The 20,614-nt window shown below is 44.5% G+C and overlaps 2 protein-coding genes across 5 annotated transcripts in view; both read left to right on the forward strand.

Moving 5' to 3' along the window:
* Positions 1–1,912: 1,912 nt before the first annotated feature.
* On the forward strand, positions 1,913–2,929 carry XCR1 (X-C motif chemokine receptor 1; the record flags this gene model as incomplete). Its single annotated transcript, XM_084282024.1, has 1 exon — positions 1,913–2,929. The coding sequence occupies one exon, from the start codon at positions 1,913–1,915 to the stop codon at positions 2,927–2,929; it is 1,017 nt and encodes a 338-aa protein (XP_084138150.1).
* A 7,402-nt stretch (positions 2,930–10,331) lies between these two features.
* FYCO1 (FYVE and coiled-coil domain autophagy adaptor 1) overlaps positions 10,332–20,614 on the forward strand; it is a 48,522-nt gene continuing 38,239 nt past the window's right edge. Inside the window, exons 1-2 of one of the 4 annotated variants that reach the window (XM_084282018.1) lie at positions 10,332–10,445; positions 19,277–19,461. In XM_084282018.1, coding sequence (XP_084138144.1) covers positions 19,407–19,461 — 55 coding nt within the window. In that variant the 5' untranslated portion in view covers positions 10,332–10,445; positions 19,277–19,406. Of the gene's footprint in view, positions 10,446–10,969; positions 11,062–19,075; positions 19,462–20,614 lie in introns of those variants that run through there. The other 3 variants (XM_084282019.1, XM_084282020.1, XM_084282017.1) reach the window with 3 other exon arrangements.

The following is a 20,614-nucleotide window of genomic DNA, read 5'->3' on the forward strand; positions in this document are numbered from 1 at the left end:
AAATACTTGTGTGCCTGCATGCTCAGGATCAGTGGTGTCGCAGAGGATGAACACAGTCTGTTCAGACTGGAGAAAAAAAATTACCACCTCTTATCACCAGATCTGAGACAGCACACCGAATGGTTCATATCCTTTTCTTAAATTAGCACTTTATCTGACACAGTCTCAAAACACCTTTGCAAAGCAGCTGTCTGTGCCTTGTAAGTGATGCTCAGCTTGTGACAGTGAGCAGGAGGACGGGCGGTGGGGACCCAGTTTCCGAGCACAGTCTGCCCTTCAGCAGGGGTGTGAGGAGCAGAACACCACTGCTCACAGAGGACCTCTTCCTCTTTGCAAAGAGGCCTCTCTGCTCCCTTAGGACAGTCCACAGGGAGGAGCCAGACTTCCAGCCTGGGCTAAAACAGGGCACAACGATGGTCAGGACCATGTACTGCTGAAGAGAAGGATCAACCTGATGAGAGCCTCGGGCGGTGTTTGCCGTCCTGCCTGAAGATGGCGGCACGGCACAGCCTAAGGGCCACAGGCTCAGGCCCCTGCTAGGTCGGTGGCTCTGGTGATAAACGTGCCAGGGCCACTCGTTGTCTCAGGGGCCACCTGGTACTAAACACCCCACGTCCCTCACCTCCAAAACCCCAAAACCGGGTGGCCACATCCCAGTGGTCCCTGGTGCTGCCTGTGCCAAGCTCTGACTGACCAGAGCCACCTGAGAGCATGGATGGCATCAATTGCTAGGAGCCAGCAGCGCTCCCTGCTTCTCTTCCCTGGCATAGACAAAAATTTTTCTGTCCTCCAACAGCAGGTACTCCAACGAGTATCTTTTCCTGGCTGTAGCAGGTGGATAATGCTTTCGCTAACCCCAAAATTAAAATGTTACCAAAAAAATTTTGGCCTGAGTTTCCTTCGTGTCAGTGGCAGGTCTGTCACCGGCTTCAGTCAAATCAGGATTGAAAGACAGTGCTGCAGGCAAGCCTTCATCTGGGATAATGTTAATTTAGACTTTGAAACATTGGTTGGCACTAATATTTATTTTCTATATACCTATGTTTAGCCCAATGTGTAAAGAAACAAGGCCACTGTGACTATGTTACTCTTGAATGTTCACCAGGCTATATGTCATCTTCCGAGTCCCACTAACTTTTGATGCTGTTTGGCCCATTTCAGACATCACACTTGGGGTTACATTCCTACCAGCAAACAGGCAGGCAGGTAAAGCCCTGAGAAATGCCTGTGGTGTGAGCTTTGTTCCTATGACACCCCTGAGAAACAACAGGCCACAGCGATGCTCTGAGTGCCCATTTCAGGGGCGCTGCCACCGGAGCGTGCAGGTTTTTAGATACCAACCAATCCCTAGACAAAACTCTGAAGGAAGCTTTTCCTGTTCTTAGCTCTTGCCTTTGTTGGCACTGGAACTCCATGGCTTTTTGTTTCTCCAGCGTTGAATCTCAGTAACAAAAATCACATACGTGGTCAAGTGTTTAGAAATTTAAAACCCTTCAGACAACCTAAAAAACAGTAGCAGATTTGAAAGTCTTGGCACCTGAGATACTTATATTAAAAAACTATGCCATCAACATTCACATAATAAAGGTTTAACAATTAGCAGTTGTCACTGACCAGATTGATTTAGAAACATCTTAGTTTCTGACTTCTTAATTATTTAAGATCTTGATGCAGCTTTGAGGGCAAATCTTTAGTATCTACCTGTTCAGTCTCTATTCATAAGGGGAAATGATTCCTTTCTCTCCCCAGACTAGGACAAATAAGATAGTTTCACTGCTTCTTTTCTTCTTTAAAACAGAAGCATCCAGAGTGGGTGTTATGTTAGTGTGTTGCTTTTCTCAAATATATTACTTTCATTCCTGTGATTCTTTGAAGTAGCTGCTGGAGAACAGTGTGAGGTTTGCACAGCCAAATGGATGAAGAACAGTATCCAGCTTATTCAGATAACAATTACTCATACGGATATCCCATTAATGAAAGCAATGTCTGCGAAATGGGTAACTATTTTGTGTTTTATACCCATCTCACTACTGTTATCTACAGTCTGGCATTTTTTCTTAGCCTGCTGGGAAATACTCTCGTGTTATGGATCCTATTCAAATATGAAAACCTTGTGTCTTTAACAAACATCTTCATCATGAATCTCTGTGTCTCTGACTTGATATTCTCCTGCATGCTGCCTTTCTGGGTAGTGGACCAGTCCTTTGGGTGGATTTTTGGTGAGTTCCTCTGCAAAGCAATGAATGCCATTTTCTCCATTGGCTACTACAGTGGTGTCTTCTTTTTGACTCTCATGACTATTCTACGGTACTTGTCCGTCGTGAACCCTCTTTCCACTTTGAGATCCCCGACACAATGCTGTGGTTCTGTGGTGAGCTTGGTTGTTTGGACTTGCAGCATTTTAATTGTGGTTCCTGAGGTGATGCACACCACAGTGCACGAAAACGTGGATGGGTACAAGACCTGTGATTACAATGATTGGCAAATGAAAAAGGTGGATGTTTATCAGAGAAATGTGCTCTTCCTGTTTTCCTTTGGGGTTATTATATTCTGTTACTTGAGGATACTGATAATTCTGCTAGGAACAAGATCTCGCAGAAAGCACAGAACTGTGAAACTCATCCTTATTATCGTGATGGCTTTCTTCCTGAGCTGGGCACCTTACAACATCCTCAGTTTTCTGATAACTTTTCCATCGCCTAGCTGTCAGTATCAAAAAGACACCAACCTTGCCTTTCACATCAGCCGTAAAATTGCTTTCTCACACTGCTGCCTCAACCCTGTGCTTTATGTATTTGTTGGAGTCAAATTCAAGAGACATTTGATACGTCTATGCAGCCAGTGCTTACCTTGCGGCAACAGTCAAGTTTCCAGCCCCCGGATCTGTTCTCAAGGCAAATTTCACTATGAAGATGCATCCATCTACTGAAGGGACACCTAACTAGTAGTACTTATCCTGGATAAACTTTAAGATTTTAAAAGCCGTGGATGATCTCTAATTCTTAAAGTCACTTCCTTGAGAAAGTGACATAAATTTACTCATTGCAAACATGGAAAACAAAAATGTATTTGTGGTGGGATGGAGAAGTGATTTCACTGGTCTGTAAGTCTTACCTTTATGCTTTTTTTGCACTGTGAGACAGATTTTCTCTTATTTACATTTTTCTTTAAAAAAAAAAAAAAAAAGTTTGCTTTTTCCTTCGGGAGTTAAACATCAGGTCTTAACATGAATGGTAGTGCGCATTGCTTTCTTGCCTACCTTAAAATACTTATTATAGCAATGGACATGTAAGGATTTCTATGGCTTTTAATGCTTCCCAGTGTTTATCATTGCTGAGCTCACTGGTTCTCTCTGTGTGTAAATGTTATTTTACCTATTGATAAGCAAATGTATATAAAACTAGCTTAGTGTAAAGATTTCACCAACCAGTAGTTTGACAATGGTTCTAAGTAACAATTCAGCTTTTTTGGCAGCCATCTTAGCCGACAAGAGATTCTTCTCAGCTTTCGTATAGTTTACAAAAAGCAGAAACTCAGGAATGCCTGTACTATGATATCCTGTATCAGAATTATCTGGAAGGAAAAATGCCTAGGGAAAAGTAAATGGGGCAAACATACATGACACAAACAAATAGTCTTCTTAGGGTTTGCCCACAGTTTCTGATTTGTGCTTCAGTTTAGCTGCCAGAACAAATTGATCATATCTTGTCCCTTATCATCAGATGTGCCTCTCTGAACAGGTCAATACTATCCCAATACTACCATAATTGCCTAAAACTTAAAAAGTAAAAATAAGGCTACTCATTAATCCCATAGGGAACTCACTTGTGTTCAGACAAACCACGGAAGGGTAGAAGTTGCCATTCATCTGGTCGGAGTGGAGACCAGACTTTGGCTCTTGCTTTCTGATAAGGGATAAGAAACATTTGAAATGAATATGATTGCTTTTACGCACTTCAAAAGACTTTGCACTGGAACTCAGTATCTTCATCTTTGAAGAGACAGCCTACTGAAGGACAGAGGATTCCACATTTTTCTTCTGCGTTTGTAAACCTGGAGTACTTCGTGGATACCAGCAAAACTCTATGAGGGGGAAATGCTGCAGCAGTGAGTGGAAGAAGGTCTCATGCACTTACATCATTTCAACAAACTGTCATTCAACTCATTGTCCTAGAGCTACACTAACCTCATTTTTTTATTGTCAGTACTTTTCATACTTATCTAAAAAAGTCAAGAATTATAACTGAAGCACAAGAGATGTAAACAGTCCTACTCTGCTCAGTTTTTAACAAGTTATTTAAACGTTTGTAGCTTGAGCATATTTTGTTACAGTATATCTGAATATGTAAAGGGAATGCTGAATATTATCCAATTGTACTGCTGCCTACTGCTGCCCAAGTAACTCAGCATGTGGAGAGTTCCTCTCCTGCTATAATGAAGTGGTACTAATAAACAGTCTGAAATTCAACAGAATATTACGCTGTTACCTTTGTTCTCTGCCTTTAGTAACTACCTATTAAAGTTGAGGTATTTTCAATTGAAAAAATGTGTATTTTCATAGATTCATTTAGCTTGCAAGAGACTTCTGGAGGTCAGCCACTCGCCCACCCTGCTCACAGCATGCTGTTGTCCTTGTTAGATGAGGCTGCTCAGGGCCTTGTCTGTTCAAACTCTGAAAACCTCCAAGAACAGATTGCATAAAACTACTCTGGGTCCCCTGTTCCAGTGCTTAACCATTTTCATGGTGGATTTTTTTCGTTTTACATGAACAAAATTTCCTTTGCTGTAACCTGGTGCTGCTCCCTCTTGCCCATTAAATGCACTCCTCTAAGAGTCTGGATCTCTTTTCTCTACGGCCCCCATTGCATAGTGGAAAAGAGCAATCAGGTCTTGCTGAAAGAGCACCCTGTCCTGTCATTAAGGTTGCTGAAGGAGATGTTAAACAGTATTAGCCACAAACATTATTTGTTCACAGCTGTTTGGCTTCCAGGAGAATTCACTCCACCATCTCCTGGAGCACAGGGGTAAGGCCCACACAAAACTGAGCATCACTGCCATAAACCATCAGAGCCCCCAGTTTCATGAAGCTGTGGGATTATTATCTGTCAATAATCTGCCAGCAGGGGAAAATCCTCACTGGTAAGGGGTAGGGCAGGTAACTGAACCAATCCTTTCCAAGTCTAATGTACATCCTTAAATAAAATTATAAATCTTAAAATCTACACATTTTTAAAATCATCCTGCTCCCACTAAAAATCAATGATAATTTTACCTCTGATCGAGGGTCAGACACCAGGCTCATAAATGGGTGCAATGTGCTGGACAAAGCCTGGCATGAGCTGCTTATTTCTGGGGGTATTTTGATCAGGAACAAAGATGCCTCCTTCTATAACTCAGTATTTTGAAAGCACCAACAGTGCTATTAAAATCACCAATAAAATTCTATTTTGTCTTTTTCTTATGGTTACTCAGCAGTTTGAAATGCTCTTGCTCATCCAGTGTCGAAAGGGGAAGGCCCTGTGTTAAATGGAGAGAAGATTGACTAATGCTTTCTATACCAATCAGACGCCTGTGTGTTCTTCAGGAAGCAAAACTAAAGTAAGTACAAAAATTAGAAAGGAAATTAGTGTAAGCTTGCTGTCAGTCAAAACGAGAACAGACCATAAGAAGTACCAGTAAAGATGACCTATGGAGACTAGTTTTGCATCACCATAAAAGAGGAACGTAACCACCAGTACTTCACGTACCAGCACAGAGCTGTTCTTGAGATGAACTCACCCACTCCTAAGCAGACCAAATTTTAGTGAGCCACAGGCCCATGTATTCACATAAAGAATCCTAACCATGTTAAAAACACAATGAACACTGAAGTCATCTCACAGCAATTACGCATGGGAAGGGACTGCCACTAGCAGTTTTTCTCTGCATTTCACCTTCCTCACGTAGGATTGTTAGTGGTGAAAGACTATAGAACCTGGTAAAGCTAGCCACACAGAAAACTATTCGAGTTTTGCAAACAAGATGATTATTCATTTCTTAATTAATCTGAAAAGGGGTGGAACACCAGGTCTTAGACATATTGGAGGCAGTCTGGGGGAGGCCACCAAGCCACTTGGGGGTTGCAGCATGTGATGGACAGGGAGAGGCTGAGGGAGCTGAGTTCATCTGGCCTTAGGAAGAGAAGGCTCAGGGAACAGCACATGGTGTCTGCAGCTTCCTGACTGGAGGATACAGAGAAGATGGAGCCAGATTCTTCTTGGAGATAACAATGGGATTGCTTTATAACAAAGCTTCATGACAATGGGATTGAAAAGCAACAGATTTAAACTGGTACCTAGCATATTCCAGTTAGCTAAAGGCATTTTTTTTCTTTACAGCTGTAGTCAAACACTGTAACAGAGACTCAGAAAGGTGGTGGGATCACTGTCCTTGGAGGTATTCAAGAATTGACTGGACACAGCCTTGAGCACCATCATTTCATTACATCTGCTTTGAGCAAGAAGATGGAATAGAGACCTCAAGAGGTCCCTTCACACCTAAACTACTCTATGGTCTTATAATTTGCTGCTGGAGAAATGTTAAACCAAGCAAAAGTTACTGAAAATTCGTTTTTGAGTAGGATTCAACCTGAACAACAGCATTTTCTGGGTAACTGAATACAAAACTCAAAACTGAAAAGTTAGGTTTTGTTGTCCAAAGCCTCCATCGACCTGTGCAATGAATATGCCATGGAAGTGACTGATCTCCTAGCTGAGATTATGCCTGTTAAAATGAATAAATAAATAAATAACGCTACTTAGAGGTCTTATTTTGCTTTTGTATGTAGGTAAGGAAGTGGCTGGAAAGATTCATTCATGGGCATATAAACAAGAAATCCCTGCTGCATGTAGGACCAGTACGCTTTACTGCAAAGGTTCGATAGGTACTGTATGAAAGGGAGAGGTCTGAAAGGAAACCAGCCCCTTCTGACAGATCATGGGCATTTTTAGACAGGAGCTTTAGGCTCTATAAACGTCCAGAGAATATCTGTATATTTGTTTTGAAATCAGAAGAGCAGTTTAAGACTGGAGACCCTGCTGGAATGAAGCAAAGAACTAAAAATGACAGAGGAGTTCTGGGAGTGGAGTACTCACTCCATGTTGAGGAACTTTTGAGATATCAAATCCAAAATACTTTTGTTTTTGTCCTCCAAATAATGCTGTTTTCTGAGATTAAGTTCTGCTTCTTGATGGCTGCATCCTTCCAGGCATCTTAACCAGCTCTTAATGTCCAAAGCCTTAGTATGCTCTTTATCCATGGGCCACATATCTAAACGTGGGCAGAAGACTCTAGTTCATTTAAAGTGCACAGTCCAAAGTCTGTGTCCTGGCTCTTCTGTACCATTGCTGATTCAGCTGAGCCAGCACTAAATCAATTCAAAATCTTGGTACCTCACTTTATTTACACGGGGGTGAAGTGCAGCCAGTCCTGAGCAGCGATAGCTCCTAATTCCAATGTGCCAGGTGGCAGGCTCAGAAGCTCAACTGATATACGTAAGCAGAGTATTCTTCCAAGTCCCTCAGCCACCTTGTCCAAAACGCCAAATTTGCTTGCAGAGGTTTTCCAGAGCTCTGCTGTTTTTATTTTGCCGGCTCCTATCTTGACACCTATTTATAATCATTTTCTCTTTGTCCACCTATTCAAAACGGAACGCAAAGCAAAATGCAAACAAATGCAAAAACGAGCTTCCAAAGCTTTCTCCCTGCAGTCACAGAAAGTCTCTGATGATGAACAGCAGCGTGTTGTTCAGTCTAGCTACAATGGTATGTTAATCCGCTGAGGGTGACCAGGGAAGCTGGGAACTTGTTACCCTCATGAAATACCTCAAGTGCCTAGTGGAAGCAAAACCCTCCCTAGTTATTACATATCAATTAATGATTTAAAAATAATATGAACATGTAGTACATACAACAGCAATCTCAGAAAGATGGACAGATGCATTCTGCAGACATGTACTCAGAGACCACTATGAAGTATTCGCAGAATATAATAGCCACAGGAAACATTTTTTCTGGTTGTCTGATGGAGCCCAGTTAGTTAACAGGGTTTAATAAAGATCTCCTCTAGCCAACAAGGCACCAAACTGCTGTCAGCATGACATGATTGATGACAGTGTGTAATTTGACTTTATGATGAGCTAGACAGTGTGAATTGGCTTGCCTCAATAGAGGAAACTCTTCCCACATAAAAAGAGCACCTTTATGTAAATTTATGCATCATTAAAACCAAAGGCAGCTACATTTATTTGCAAATCGTGTACAGAAATGGCTTCTAGTGCCACCAAAAACAAAAATAAAAAATCATGCTCAAATTGTGTTTGCAGAATCACTCTGTGTAAAACAATTGCAGCTAGCATTAGATCTAAGCTCCACTTTCAATGTCAGCAGTTGATTTTAGCCTTTATATAGTTATTTTGGCCTACGTTTCAGCCATATAGAACAGAACCTAAAGGATACAGCATGATTGCTTCATGATCCTTAATTACTGAGTTATGTACCTTTATGGAATATATTTACAATTACTTTCATAGCATTGCAACAACTAGTCAAAAGATATTTCCCAACAAAGGTTTTCCATTTGCTGCTGTGACTGACATGACCTTTCCTGGGATAGTAAAATTGACAATAATTCCCATCCAGCTCATCATAGTTTATAAAGAAGTTAATCTATAGATTTTCTCAAAATAAAAATAAACTACATAAATTGAGCAGAAAATACATTCATTTTTCTGGGGAGGCTTCCAAAAAGCAAAAACCTTGAAACTTGTTTGTTGCTAAGAAATTAGAATATGCAGAAAATCCTAAGGAAGTGTTGGTCAGCCATGGACTTTTTTGGAAACAGGGTGCTTTTCTCCGTAGACACTGATGTCTGTATAAACAGATCGTAATTCAGTAAGTAATGTTAATAATTAAATACTTCTCCAAGTAGCTTGCCACTACATAATTAAAAAGCAGGAGTAATCCATTCTACTTCTTTATATGTGCGAAATTAAACTACACACAGATTTTTTGAAAATATGTAAAACTTCCACTGCACTGAAATTATCTGGGATCTGATTAATTGTTATTTGCAACAAATAATTCTGAGGTTACTTTTCGAAGACCCAGTTGCCTGTTGATCAATGGAAAACAAACATTTGTTTTCAATAGATGCTCCTGGTTGTGTACTGCATGACGCGGCAAAGCATGCTGAGAAGTCAGCCTGAATGTTGCTTCAGAGCAATGTAAGACATCCCATTGCATTTCATGAGTCATGTGCCCAAAACATGCTTAGCCCCATAACCTGCATTTCTGAGGACATTAAAATGTTTTCAAGCTTTTCAAAATCATACTTTAGGTGAAGGCTATTCACCAAAACTTCAAGGTCACTTAGTCATCCTTAGGTTGAGGATGAAAAAAATGAGAAGAATGGAGGCATGTCAGTGACTACATCCACCATTTATTTCCTTACAGTCTTGAAAATAGGATGCTTTGATCGTATGGCTGCCAAAGCTAAAGTTTATGACATTAATATAATCACAAGTGCTGTGGCAATAATTGATGACAAACTGTTTGATCACAAGTTTTATTTAATGTCGTTTATTTATCAAGATGATAATGAAAAAAACAATAATAAAAAAAAAAAAAAAAAGGAAAAGAACTTATTTTCCAGTACCTTTCAAATACTAAAACACTGTAGCCAGCTTCAGACACTGTGAAAGAAACTTTTCAGAGAATCAAGGGTTAGTGAAGGGTACAAGTTTGAACAACAACAAAAAAAAAGAGTAGCAATGGTCTGGTTGTGGAAGGAGAAGCTTATGCTGGGCGATGAGGTGTGGAAGCACCACGTTAGGAAGTGATCTTAGGTTCCAGTTTCACACCGTGTTCTCCCAGTCTCTTACATTACAAGGCCTCCTACACCTTACAGCTGTGGGAAGTGTTTTTGTGTCCTCAGCAGGGCCAGAAAGGGGAAATCTGCTGCTTGCTGGCTTTATCGAGCACGACTTTCAGATCCACTTCATCTGTCCGTGCCAAGACCACGATGAACTGGTACGGACTTGGACAAACTGCATGCACAAACAAACAAAAATACTGAGCTGTAGTAAAAGTGATAGTGAGTACTTTGTACAAATTACACTTATTGACAGGGGACTTTCTTGGCAGTACCAGACACCACCCGCAGCCTGCAGCCGCTGCGGACAGCGCCGATAACCCCCCCGGGACACACTCTAAACCCCTCCATTTTCACACTGTCGGCCTCTCCCGAGCCTCCTCCTCCTCCTCCTCCTCCTCCTCCTCCTCCTCCTCCTCTCCGGCCAGGCCCCGTCCCGGTGCCGCCGCAGCCTCACGGGACTTGTAGGCGGCGGCGAGCGGGGCCGGAGCCTGTCCGCGGGGCGGCCCGGCCGCGACATGGCGGCCGCCGCGCAGGTACCGGCGGCGGGGAAGAGGCAGCGGCGGCTGCGGGGACAGGGACAGGGACAGGGACGGGGACGGGGACGGGGACGGGGAAGGAAACTCCGGCGGCGCCCACTTGTTGCCGCAGGAGGCCCGGCACCGAGGGGAGGAGCCGCGATGCGGCGCCTCGGTGGCTGCCGGGGCTGGGGGCGGCGGGGTGGGCTCGGGGGGCGGCTGTGCCCGCACATGGGCATGGGGGGGCTGAGCGTGCAGGCACGGGTGCTGCGGGTGCTGTCCTTGTCCTCGCTGTCCCCCTTCGAGGTGTGGTGGTTGTCTGCCACCATAAACACGGAGCTTTTCCCCGCACCCCGAACAAACCCACACGATCCCCCCTTGTCCTTCATTGCTGCTCCCCGAGAGCCAAACTGCTCTCGCTGCCAGAGTGCTGACAGAGACACATATTTCCCCCACCCCCCCGCCCTAATCCCTATTGCCCTTGTGTCGGCAAATCTCTGGCGGGTGACAGGGAGGGTGTTTAGTTTTGCTGGCTCTTGTCTCCAGAGCACCCCTCCGGCACACGTCGCGCCCCGCCACATGCAGCGAGCGGTGGGCTTTGGGGAAGGCTCGTGTGAAATGGTGGGCTCCTCAGGTAGACGTCCCGCGGTCCTCGGTCGCTCTGTATGGGGTCTGTGCCCCAGCCTAGAGGCTGGCAGACCCCTTCAGCTGCTTGTGGAGGAATTTGGGGTCCTGGTTGCTCGTCCCGTGGGGTGTCCCCGTGCCGAGCTGCCTGCTGAGTTTCGCCAGCGCAAAGGCTGGTTTGGCGTGTGGAGTGGGGTCACGCTCAGGGTTCGGCCTCTCCCTTTGCACCGAGCTGCTTCTCGAGTGTAAACAGGAGGAGGAGGACTCCCAGGCCTTTTATCTTTCTGCTTCTGAAGAGTGAGAGCGGGTGTTTACTGTGATGAAACGCGCAGGGCACGGCGTGGGCTTGTCAGCAACATGGCTACGTGCGCGCTGCTGGTGTTTCTGTTTTCAGTGCTGGAGGTGCAGCAGAGGAGACAAAACTGCCCTGTGGTGGTGTGTTTTTGGTTTTCCACACATTGTGTACGAGGCAGTTTCTTAAAGTCCTCCAGGGGTCCTCCTGGGAGTGCTTAAATTTCAATGTTCCAGATGTTCCTGGTCATGTTTCCAAACATTTGTGTGCAGAAGGCTGCACTGCTGTTAGAAAGTTGCACCGAAGCCACCTACGGTGAAAAACAAGTGCGAGCTGGTTTTGCTTTTCTTCTTGCTGTAGTGTATGTACATTTGCCAGCCTTTTGTGTGAACGTGGGTGGTTTGGGTACTTCTGAAGAGCCAGTCAATTAGTTACGGAGCCTATTTTCTTGTGTACAGGAGCCTCTTTTGTGCACCAGCTGACAATAGTGAAAGGGTGTATTATATCTGCAGTTCCTCTCCCCGCTGCTGGACGGTTACAGAAAAGGAAGGGGAATTTATGTCCTCATGTCCTGAAGGCCAGGTCTGCTAAGGCTCCGTCAGTGGGGAAGAACACTATTAAAATAAATTTTTAAAAGCATTTGCTTGTGAAATTGCAGAAATCAGATTGAACTTAAGGAAAAGCAGTGCTGAAAATTATTTTTAGCTTGGGATGTTTGTTTTTCTTAGTAGATCACATTTAAAAGTTACAGTTGCCCATTTGTGAAACAAACACTGAACCCTGCTGGTGTTCTTTAGGTGCTGTTTGGATTACTGAACTAGAGGGAACTGTAAGAGCCCTGAGTGGTTTTATTATGACGCATTATTATTCTTATTTATTTACGTAGTAAGTTTATATTTGGTTTTACTAGTTCAAAGGCTTTTTTTTTTTTTTTCAGTGTGAACCTAGTCTGAATCCTTTTCATATTTGCCTGTAGTAATTCCAATTTGTTCAGGGAGTGGTGGTTAGTTGTGTCCAAAAGTGCTATATTAGTAATAATTTGAAGTATGATATCCAAATGTGTTCAGAAGAAGGCATCACATTTTGTAAGAAACCTTTATATACACTGTCTCAGTCTCATAGTGCAGGGAAACCCCGTGAAAGCTGCACAGGGCCTTAACTCTTACACCCTTCCCTCTGCTTTAATATTTTTGTCCATCACAGTGTTCTGTGGTTGCTGGTGGTATCGTGGTCTAAGCAGGATATTTGTAAACAGTTAATCCACAAGCGTGTCTATCATGGCATTTAATTTACTGCTGGGAGGGGGGACGGTCCTGCTGCTGCTGCAAGCCAGCTTGGGTTTTCAAAGTGAGTGTGTTGGATCAGGCGGTCCCCAAATTACTGGGCTCGAGCCCAGCCTGTCTCATCTGTGAGCCTCTGTCCCCAGCAGGCAGATAGGCAGCACTGGTGTACACGGGCTCCTCTTCCAAAGGCTTCCTAAATCTTTGGGTTTTGTAACTCTGAAATTCTCCCTTCTCCCCAGATGGACACCATTACAGGGCGAAAAGGAAATGCTTCCTGCTGCAGAGGGAAGGAAACAGGATTTTCTGCTATGGGCCCCAGGGTGGCATGATTCACTCAGTCAGCCTGGGTTGTCTCAGCTGGGTTTGCTTAATGGGCTTGCCTCTTACTTAATCTGCAATTGTGTGGCCAGAACCTGTAATTTTCAGTGCTGCTTGTTGCTTGTTCACACTGGGACCTACAAATAGGTCAGGAGTTGCCCTGGGGAGCCCCCGCTGCTGTTGGCTGGATGGAGGGCAGATGGAGCACTACACACGGGCAACTCGCAGCACCCACCTGCCAGGCTTCCCACAGCGATTAGTTGGAGGCAGCCTTTGCAAGCGCTTCTGAAATCTCTGCTTGGAGGAACAATAGACACAGAGGTAAAAAATCCTGCTGAGAGGAAAGCCCCTGTTTGAATGGAGGCAGTTCAGAGCTGTGGTGTAATGGTTGTTGCTTTTAGCTATCCCCAAGCCTGAGAGGTGCCTGAGATGATGTGTTAGTCAGGCCAAGCTTGCTGTGGAAATTGAAACAGCACCCATTTCTCAGAGACCAGCTTGGGAGACCTGAAAAACAAGAGATTTTTGGAAGATCCTAAGCTCCTACAGCAAGCAAGTTGAGCATCGTAAATCACTATCAGTACTTTGCAGTTGGGAGGCCTCTACTCTTTGTGTTTTTACAGGTATCTTTATGATGCTCCACAGAGTAGCATACAAGCATGTGAAAAATACGTAAGAGAGAAGTAAATAGTTGGGTGTGTTACGGGGAGGAAGGGCAGGTTCTGTAGCAGGGAGGGTACATGGGCTCATGGGGAAGGTGGCTTGGAAGAAAGAGGGTGCAAAAGGGAAAAAATATTTTAATTTTTGACTGACACCTGCCTTTTTGACTCTCCACTTGTGCTGGGCAGGGTGCAGTTCCCCATGGGGAGTGAAACCGGGTTGGAGCAGCTGAGGAGAAGTAAGTCTCTGGGAGGTTAATCTGGTATTATTCTCAAAATTATAGTTTGATATTTGGTATTTATTATTAAAATAGGTTAGCTCGTAGATTCCAGTAAGCACGGCGTAGCTCTCCTGACGTGGGGTGAGGTGTGGCATGCCCTAGGCAATAAGGCAGAGGAGTTAAGAGCGATACTGGTGCAATTCCTGTTATCAGGGGAGCACTCTTCTCTTTGTGAACCACTGCTTCCTCAAACAGGCGGCTTCTGTGTCATGGGACGGGGCTGAGACAGGCTTGTCGTTGTGGGATAAATACAAGCGCATCCTTGTTTTCTGGCTGCCAAAAGTGGTGATTTGCGTTCACGTTGCTGGTTATCAACGTGAGGAGTAGCAGAGACAACACTGTATTCTCCAAATTAAGAAATATTAAAAAAAAAAATAAAGTCTGTCTGTCCTGTTTGGCCAACGTTGGGTGTGATCTTTTCACCAGGTTTAAGTCAGGCCTTGAAGTGGAGGCCTGATTCAGTAGGGGCAGCATGAAAAAAAGTTGTTAGGGTTGCTAGCTTTCCCCACAGAGGGTTAAAATCAGCTCTGTCTGATGGAGTTCTTATCAGGCCACTTGTATACCCTTATCTGCTGCTTGGTTTGGGCCTTTTTCTAAGAACAGTTGTCAAATACAAGGGAAGAAATAGGGGGAGGATGCAGGCCAGCTGTCCATAGCACACAGCGAAGTTTGCACAGAGGCTGCAAAACTTCACCAACTCATTCGTGACAGTCAGGTTAGGGTTGCAAGCAGTATTTTAGGAATGTCATTAATTCATATTCTTGGGCTGAAAAACGTTGTAAAAATATCTGTAGAGCTCAAGGACCGATGCACAAAAGGGCTTTTCTGTAAGGAACCCCTATCTCTAAACATGCTGCTTTTCTAAAAGACGTGAATGTTTTTGTGCACTTCACCTCATTAACTGTGTTCCCCAGTGCTGTGACACTCTTTGGTTTTAATTTTTTTTCTGGACATGTGTTTTCTGCAAGATGCATTTTATTACTAGATGTTTATATGCCCAGACACTTCAAAACAAGGTTTTTGTGTGTGATGGTGTCAGGGGTTGAGAAGCCCGTGTATGTTTGCAGCGTATTCTCCTGCTACCTGTTTGAAGTATTAAAAGAAGTTAAAAAAAAAAAAAAAAAAACTCAAAATGTGTTTTTGTAATTGAAATGCGAAGGTTTGTTGGTGTAGAAAGCGAAGGGGGAAGATTCACTCGGCAAGAAAATTTCACTTCTCAGAGGGGAGCTGAGCTTCCAGCCTCAGGATGGAAACCTTGGCTGACCTTCACGCTTCGCCTGTCTTTTGTTGTCAGTTGTCTGATCCCGTGCAGCCCATCGGTCTCTCACACGCCTTTATTGCAGCGTGGAAGCATGGAGGGATGAGCTGCCCAGCGGAGCTGCATTTATGCATGCTCAAATTTGCCGCTCACTTCAGACCCTTCTTTGCAGCAAAGATTTCTTCAGCTTAACGTAATGGATGTGCAGGTGCCTGAATGCTGCCAGATGAGGAAAAGCTAGCGGCACAGCTACAGAAAAATCCACTGGAACTCTGTTTCTTGCAATATCTAAGTGCAAAGTGCATTTTCCAGACAATTATTGGGATGATTTTTTTAAACTAAATCAGTGGTATTGCGGTCCTGGGAGGTAGACTCTCTTTTCCCAGTTCTTCTTTCGTCTTTGCTGTGAGATTTGCTGTGTGTTCCTCTCTCTGTGTGTCTTGTAGCCACTGTGTGCCCAGGTGGGTTGGTTTTCTATGTCACATTCTAGAATTTTCCCTCACAATCATTGGTCAGCGTCCGCATTTATGGGACAAATCACCTTCACACTACACAAGGGAGTAACAGAGGTAAAATTAATGTGACTCATGGACATGGGATTTGGCTCAGCATCCTCGCTTGCCTGTTTTGTTTCATGCAGAGTGTTAATGCACAGCAGGTGTAGAATTGCAGATGACTAAAGGTCTTGTGATCGCTGTACGGGACATCCCTCTCTGTAAGGGAGACGTGGCGACGTGCCCGTGTTTGGGGTGGCTGGAGCAGAAAAGTTGTGTTAAGATAAAACATTTCTGCAAGCAGTTTAAGGACTTGTTTTCCACTGAATTTGTCCTGCAGATCTGATTTATTTTTCAGCAGGATCACCCCAGGTCTGCAGTGTGAGCTCTGCTCTTGGTGTGCGCTGAGAAGGCCCCTGGCTGAGGGGTGCAGCCAGGCTGCTGTCAGGCTGCAGCCAAGGTCTCTCTGCAGCCTTTTGGTCAGGGAAGAGAAACTGCTCGTGGAGTTCTGCCCGGCTTCCCATTTCGATTGCACGTGGAGGAGCACAATATTTTGAAGACTTCTGCCAAGGTTGGCTGAAATCGGCCAGTCGATTCGAAAAATTGTAGCTGCTGGAGGTGCGGACGTGCCCACAGTAACACAGAGAGAGACTTTATGAAATCAGAGTGAAAGTAGGTCACTATAGCCGCCCCACAACGCAGTGTAATTACAGCCAGTAAGTTTAGCTTGCTGTTTCTTCTGTGTCCCACTCACTAAGTCCTTTCCTGTGAGTGGGCTGTTTCCTTTCTGCTTCCTTCCTTAATCTCCAGGACAGCCTCCTCCACAAAGAAGATTCTCACCCACACGTGGGTACTTAAACCAGCAGGAGTGGGATGAGCTATCTTCAGCCACCAGCAGGCACAGCCCGGGGGACTGCTGCTGTGTCATGTCTTGCTTTTCACTGTAGTCAAATGCTGTTACACAAGAGGTTGTGATGCATCACCTAAAAAGCTTTTGACCCAAAGCAGGTCGCTTGTGCCTCACGCATGTATGGTGCTGCTCAGACAAGGCGGGTAATTACAGACACACACAATAGGAGAGGAAATGCTTGGAGGGGCAGGGTCGTGCCCTAAACAATCCTGAGCAAAGTGTCTGTGGTCAGGAAGGACAAGATCAGGTGTTTGCAGAAGCTCTTCCTACTCTGCAAGCTCAGGAAACCAGTTCAGGTGCGTTGTCAGTGGTCTTTGCCAGGAGGAGGTGAGAGCTCTGCACCCTCCTGTAGTGTGGGACGTGTTGTGTTTTCTAGGCACGTCCCTGGAAGGACCACGGACTAGCAGTGCAGAAGGCAGGTAGAAAAGTGCCGTAACCAGGCTGAAAGATCCCCATCACCTCTGAGAAGAGAAGGGAGTAAATGCATATCTCACGGGTGGGAGCTGATGCAAGGAAGGGGGAAACTGTGAGACCTGGACCGAGGAAAGGGGTGAGCAGACAGGAGAGGAGGGGGCTGTGCAGCCATGCACCTCCAGCTGAGCTGTGCTCTCTGGTCAGGGCTCATGTATTCTGCTGAGGAGATCCTAGCAGGAATGAAGATGTGTGTTCTTCATTTGCAAGGTCCTGAGCTGCTCCCGTCCTGCTCCCCACTGGTAAATGTAGGCCCAACATCAGCATCCCACCTCTGCCACCTGCAGCTCTCCTGGCGTGCCTCGTGCCTCAGGAGCTCGTTCTGCCCTTCAGGAGGGACGAGCAGGACCCTTGGCTCATTTCTCCTGTTGTGTTTGGGGGCGTTTGGGTTGGCCGTGTGTGTTTTGGCTTGCCAGTCTGCTCCTCGTACCTTTGGGTAACGGTTGCCAGGCTGAACAGATAGGGCTGATATTGCTGCATGTTCTTAGAAGAGGAAACGTTGACTCACTGCTCTGTTACTGCTTCTTCTCGTCAGTATCCAAACTCAGGTTGCCAGGAAATGGGGGCTGTGCAGTCACCGAGTAGAACCAAGATAGGAATATCGCGTACGTGGTATTGTTGATTTACAGTGAAAAAATTGTGTTTGGCAACCCCTTTTGATGGCACGTGGAAGAGCACAGTATTCGGAAGACTTCTACCTTCTGCCAAGGCTGGCCAGAAGCGTCTGGTGCGTTGAAAAGAGGTCAGCAGGACCACGCTGTGCTGGCCTTCTCTCCCTAAAGCAGCAGGGTTGTGGGGATGAGGCAGGCCAAGTTCCTTCCCAGGCAGCACATCATCCCCACGACAGCGTGTCCTAGCATAACGACTGCCATGGAAATATGGCAATGAAACCAGCAGGTAGCAAAGCACAGGTATTGAGAGAAACACACTAAGAAGCGTATTTTTATATAAATATATATATATTTACCATGTTTCTGTCTCGCTTTAAGCTTTGCTCTGAACCACCTCTACCTCGTATCAAAAAGAAAAATATGCAGGATCGCTTAACGGTGGTTTCCAAATGATACCTCGATGCACGGGGTGGAGGGATGATTCGCTGGATCCATCTAGACACCTACCTGAGCAAAGCCATTTTAATTAATTTGGAGGTGTAAGAAAGGGAAGGGAGAGGAAATATGGTTATTTGATCTAGTCCCATTTGCATTTCAAAAGCTTGTCAGATTTTAATTTAATTTTTAATTGGAATTTAATTTCATTGTAGCTCAGTTTGAATGACAACACCAGCACAGAAAGGTAGCAGGAAATTGTCTATAGGCCCAGTACTTCAGGTGTTAGGCTTGCTTGAAAATTTGGCTGTGCCATTGCAGCAGAATTGGGTACGACCTTTGAGGACAGATGCTTGGAAAGTTTCCTGTGCAGTTTCCGTGTGGCTTTTTTGAGTTATTGTACCCATGAGTGTTTGGAAGTTTGGATCACCAGGCATGGTTGTGTTAATAAAGCACTTAAGGCTTGTAGTTGATCTTTAATTCATTTATTTTCGTTTATGAATAAGTAATTCTTCACAAGTGCTAGGTACAGCTTACTCGTCATTGTTTTGAGCAGGGGAGGTGGATGTTCTGATGTGCAAGGTATATTTACCCAGCCAGGAACGCTGTCACAGCTTAAAATAAAGCGGTATCCTCTTACATGTGCTGGGAACAGGGGGTTCTGAGGAGGGATGAAAGATGTTTCTCATGCTAAAACCAATCTCAAGTGCTAAATCTTCTCCTAGCTCTTACGAGTAAAAAAACATCCTCCAATGCCAGCGGATCAAGCACGTATCACTTCTGGACACCTTGAGCTGTGACTAGGATGTGCCTTGAAAGTCTCCCTGAAATGGTGATGTTGTATCTTTTTACTCTGCAGGCTGTAGGGAAGGTCGGGCAGAGGGTTTTCGTAGGGAAAGTCCCGTGTCATCAGAACCTCCATCAGGTCATGAGATGAGCTGTGTGAAATGCCAGCCCGAGCTGGACTGTGAGACTAACTGTGTCGTAACGCCAACGAGGGAAAACTGCCCTCTGGGGTTTGCTCAGTAGTTCTGAGAGGTGGAAACAGAAATAACTGAAATGGAGAGCGAAATGTAGAAGGAAACAGAAAGGAGGTTTCTGGAAAAGAGTTGGCAATGCGAGGATTCATTACTAACCAGGACTTAAAATGCCGAAGCACCTCTGTTATGCTCATTTGAGATGATAAAGAGTTGTGTTCTATTTTTGACTTTTACAGAGCTGCGAGTGTCACAGAGAAGAATAACCTTCATCAGCCCAGTGGTCATTGAGGATATGAACTCTGCTGTTGTTCTCTAGATGGATGAAAAGGTTAACAGCCCAGAAGGGGAGCCACTTTGGTTTTCAAGATGGCAGCAACTGGTGGTGAAAGCCAGCTGCAGCGGATTATCAGGGACTTGCAAGGTAGCATGCTGACAGATTTGTTCTATATCCTGGATTGCATCCTTCTTGCTTTAGGCAGCAGAGAGTAGGAACTGTATTTCAAGTTGTATAACACTTCTGTGCAGCAATTCTAACAACATAGTTCAAGGTGTGCCATCTGCTAATATAGATGTGACTTCTTTGTGAAAAAAAAAATCAGATTCCTAAATTCTGAAATCCTGCATATTTAAACATGCACTATTACAAATAAGCCTTACAATTAAAAAAAAAATGTCTGAAGGGTGAAATTAAAATTATTATTTTGTGTGATGTGAGTTAGGGCTTTGCTTGCATGAGTAGAGCTATGCAGTTATAAGACTTCTTGTGAGAAGGAGAAGGGCTGATATTTAGACCATCCCTTGATGAAAAGCTTGTTTTGAGTTACTCCTAATATGGGAAGGAAAACAAACAAACAAACAAACAAACAAACATGAGATAACCCAAACTGGGAATGGAGACCCAGAAGGAGAGTGCTGGACAATTGGATCTGCTCTTCTTGCTGCAGTGGAACAAGCTTTCTGTGCATCTGACTTGTCCTCCACCAGCAGTAGACAATTTCATTTTCTGCACTTCTGCAGCAGGCAGAACTGGCAGCAGATCCATAACCATTTTTCTGCTCTTTCTCTGTCCTAATCAGCTGCCTATACCAAGATCCAGATATTTATCCTTTTCATATTTATTAAATGTAAAGTATAATATGCACCAAAGCTAGGAATCTAGATCTTCCTGTAGGTAAGAAAATCTGTGTGCCTGTTAAAAGGAAGAGATACTAATTTGCAAAGGGGATCGAGCGTGACTGGGAGCTAAGGCTCACTCAGGCACCTGAAAGAAATACAAAACCCAGTGGAAAGCTCATTCAAAATCATTAATTTCTGATGCTGAGAAATGCATGCTTTGGTGGCCAGACACAGCAGAGTTGGCTTTGACTTGAGTTTTGCTCACCCTCTGTGGGAGCAGGTTTTAGGTAAGAGGAGTTGTTTTATCCTTATTTTTATGTACATTATTTTCTCATTTGTGTTTTGTAAGCAGCACAAGCTGAACCTTCCTGAATAAAGCACGGAGAAGATAAATGTGCTGACTGAACAACTGTTACCGTTTTACTGATCCCCTTTAGCAGATTACATGCTTTGTCCTT

This window comes from Netta rufina (assembly GCF_964035555.1).
Source record: "Netta rufina genome assembly, chromosome: 2".
Lineage (NCBI taxonomy): Eukaryota > Metazoa > Chordata > Aves > Anseriformes > Anatidae > Netta > Netta rufina.